Source organism: Apodemus sylvaticus, chromosome 5 (genome assembly GCF_947179515.1).
Source record: "Apodemus sylvaticus chromosome 5, mApoSyl1.1, whole genome shotgun sequence".
NCBI classification, from domain to species: domain Eukaryota; kingdom Metazoa; phylum Chordata; class Mammalia; order Rodentia; family Muridae; genus Apodemus; species Apodemus sylvaticus.
Window position 1 is genome coordinate 69,285,754 of NC_067476.1, and position 3,742 is coordinate 69,289,495.

A 3,742-nucleotide genomic window follows, 5' to 3' on the forward strand; every position below is an offset into this window, starting at 1 on the left:
AACAGTATTTTTAGTGTCTCTGCCAGCAGAATTCCATTTATGGTTTCTTATTTGTACCAACAGTATTTATAAAGTAATAATTGTTAATAATTCCATATTTGTTTCTCATGTATTATAAATTCTAAGTAAACTCAGGAAATGATGACATACAGAAAAACAATCTTTGTTTTATAGCCATTCACTGCAATGTTTAATATAATATTTATTGCTCTACAATTAAAATGTTAGGATAAACCATAATGTAATAAGAGTGACAGCAATAATATTGGGTTAATAATTCCTCATTATATTTTCATGTGCAAGGAAATGGGGAACAGACCTTAAACAACTTATTGAAGCTACATATGAATAGTTTACTGAAGCAGAATTTTAATCCATTCTTACTCAATCTAGTCAAAGTAAAAAACAACTTAGTAAATGGCCTATTATTAAAGCTTGAATAGTAGTAAGTCATGTACAGGTCATGTACATAACAGAGAAAAGACTATTGGATGGAATGATCTTAATTCTAGAACATACTACTTAAATATCATATTAATGCAGAGAGGAAGAAAGACAGTTCAGATATCCATGACAATGATATTACATATGGAATAGCAAAAAAATAAAATATTTACATATTAAAAATATAGTATGTGATAATAAAAATGTAGTGTTTATCTCCAAATGTTACAATTATCACAAGTACAAGGAAAAGCTGCGTAAAAGTAAACTATATATTTACTTCTGAATGTCAGATTCCAAATAGAACACTATAGAATTCTGAGACATTTAAAGCCAGTTCAAAATAATAATTAACCTAAGTATTCTAAGATTGCAAATGATTGAACAATAAGAATTTGTGCTTGAAGACAAAATACTGTATGAAATTTTACATTCATGAGTGGTCTTTGTCTGAGCTGTGCCAACAAGAGATTCCAGACCAGGTTGAATCTTGCAAAAGGCATTTTTTTTGTTTTGTTTTTTGTTTTTTTCGAAACAGGGTTTCTCTGTGTATCTCTGGCTATCCTGGAACTCACTCTGTAGAACAAGCCAGACTCAAACTCAGAAATTTGCCTTCCTCTGCCTCCGAAGTGCTGGGATTAAAGGCTTGTGCCACCACAGCCCAGCCAGCAAAAGGGAATTTTAATCCAAGACACATAGAAAAAAAGAATAAAAAATACACTGCAGATGACTTAATACACTAAAGAAAAATAAGATTCTTTGGTTTGCATTGTGAAAATGGTGGGTTTTATCACACCTCTGTGTTCCAAACCAGCAAGGTCTCCCTAATAATATAAATTAATATTTATATTTAAAAATAAACATTTCGTTCAACCATATAAGCAATTAAAACATAAATATGGCTCTCTAGCCTTGGTATTGATGATTTATGGGCAAAATGTGTGAGTACTGAAAGAGTCCATGGAGTATTGACTTTTATAGTATAGGCTAAATTGTTACATGGTTTTATGTATCAAGATGTTAAAATCATGCATATGACACTAAATTTATTTGTAAATTTCAGTATTTTTTACATGTTGTTCATATCATTGTACTTTAAACAATTTAAGATTTTATACCATATTACTTTCCATGCATATCCTTTTACCAAGATGATAAAAATCTATGCAATTTCTTTTCTTTTAGTTAGGATTTTAATGTTTGGAACTACTAATGAATACATTTTCAATCTAAAAAGTTTCTACATAGGGGAAGGAAGATATAAACCTAGATGTAGACAGTAAATCTCAATCATGATAGTATCAAATAAAAGGATTTTTTAATTTTTCAGGAAAATCTGAAATATTCTTTAAGAGTTATTTGAGGCTCTAAAATCATTGTCCATATCTGTATATTAACAGCTTAGTTCAAAAGCTGTATTACTTTACCACTATCATCAGAGAAAGTGATCTTAAGACTTAAGTGGCTAAGTGGGATTTCTATGGAGTTTGGAGTGTAGCCTATCACTGAGTCATAACATTAAAGTTTTTACACAGGGTTGTACATGTCTTCTCAGTATATATTAAGTGAGATAATTTTTACTCCCATTGATCTAAGAAATATTCTGTGATTAAAACCAAGTTGTATTCATTTGAAATACCTGTTCGTATGTGATATATTACAAATTAAGATATATTCTTCTTTCTCCCTTCATAATATCCACATTTTCCACTGTATCCTGCTGCCTGGAATGGACTTACTGATTTCCTCAAAAAAGCGTCCAAATGCAGCATCAAGTGAATCAAAGTACTGGAGTCTTATTTGTCTTCGTGGGATTCTCAGACTTTCCAAACTTACAAGTGCCTTTATTCCTGATCTTTTTGATCATATACACCATCACTGTTCTGGAAAATCTAGGTATGATTTTGGTCATCAGAATCAATGCTAAACTCCATACTCCTATGTATTTTTTCCTCAGTCATTTATCCTTTGTTGATCTTTGTTACACCACTGTGATTGCACCAAAACTGTTAGACCTTCTGATAACAGATGACAGATCTATGTCCCTCAAAGGATGCATAATCCAGTTTTACTTTGGCTGTGCTTGTGTGGTTACCCAAACCTTCATGTTAGCAGTAATGGCCTATGATCGCTTTGTGGCCATTTGTAACCCTCTACTCTACACAGTGGCTATGTCTCATAGGCTCTGTGCTCTCCTAGTAACTGGAACTTACCTATGGGGTGGGCTCTGTGCCACCACACTAACATATTTTCTTTTGGCATTATCTTACTGTAGATCTACCATTGTTAACCACTTTTGTTGTGAGTACTCTGCCATAATTTCTGCAGCCTGTTCTGATTCTTCTTTCAGCCAGATAGCATGCTTGTTAATTTGTATGTTCAATGAGATTTGTAGCCTCCTTATCATCATTGTCTCCTATGTTGTCATATTTGCCACTGTCATCAAGATTCCTACTAAAGGAGCACTACAAAAAGCCTTGTCCACCTGTGCCCCACACCTGACTGCTATCTCTTTCTGCCATGGCATTATTCTTCTTCTATACTGTGTGCTCAAGTCAAAGAGCTCACTACTTCTTGTTAAGATAGTCACTGTGTTTTATAGCATGGTCGTCCCTATGCTTAATCCTCTTATTTACAGTCTAAGAAATAAGGATGTAAAAGAGACTGTGAAGAAGTTAATCTACATAAAAATCATTTCTCAGTCATTATAGATACACAAAGACACACCCACATACACACACCACTTACACAACCCCCTAAAATATTTTTTCATAATTTCTTTATACATTTAATTCCTAATATTAAAATAATGAAATAAAAATAAAATAGTCTTAAAAACTGTGGGAATAATGTGTGTGTTTGAGTGTGTGTGTCTTTGTGTGTAAAATATTTGTTACTCCCTCTTAATAAGTTTATAGAGAATGGAGATTATATTATCTTAGAATGGAGAGGGCTAAATCATTGTTCTCTAATGATGTCCAAAATAAATTTACTTAGATTTTGTATTTTACTTTTATTTTTACTCTCCTTTTCCTTTTCTTTGAACTTACTCTGTAGACCAGGCTGGCTTCGAACTCAGAAATCTGCCTGCCTCTGCCTCCCAGAGTTCTGGGATTACAGGCATGCACCACCACCGCCCAGCTTCCTTTTCTTTTTCTTATTATATAATTCTTTTCCCTTTTCCATCCTTTATTTTAATTGCTCTTGTGTGCTTGTTTGTAATTTTGCACCTATACATTCATATCTGAGTACATGTGAATGATAATTCCCTTTGTTTCTTTCTCCAGCAAACAATAAA

The 3,742-nt window shown here is 32.7% G+C and overlaps 1 protein-coding gene across 1 annotated transcript; it reads left to right on the forward strand.

Annotated features, from left to right (window-relative positions):
* Window positions 1-2,207: 2,207 nt before the first annotated feature.
* On the forward strand, window positions 2,208-3,155 carry LOC127684340 (olfactory receptor 1165-like). Its single transcript, XM_052181285.1, has one exon. The coding sequence runs from the start codon at window positions 2,208-2,210 to the stop codon at window positions 3,153-3,155; it is 948 nt and encodes a 315-aa protein (XP_052037245.1).
* The last annotated feature ends 587 nt before the right edge of the window (window positions 3,156-3,742 follow it).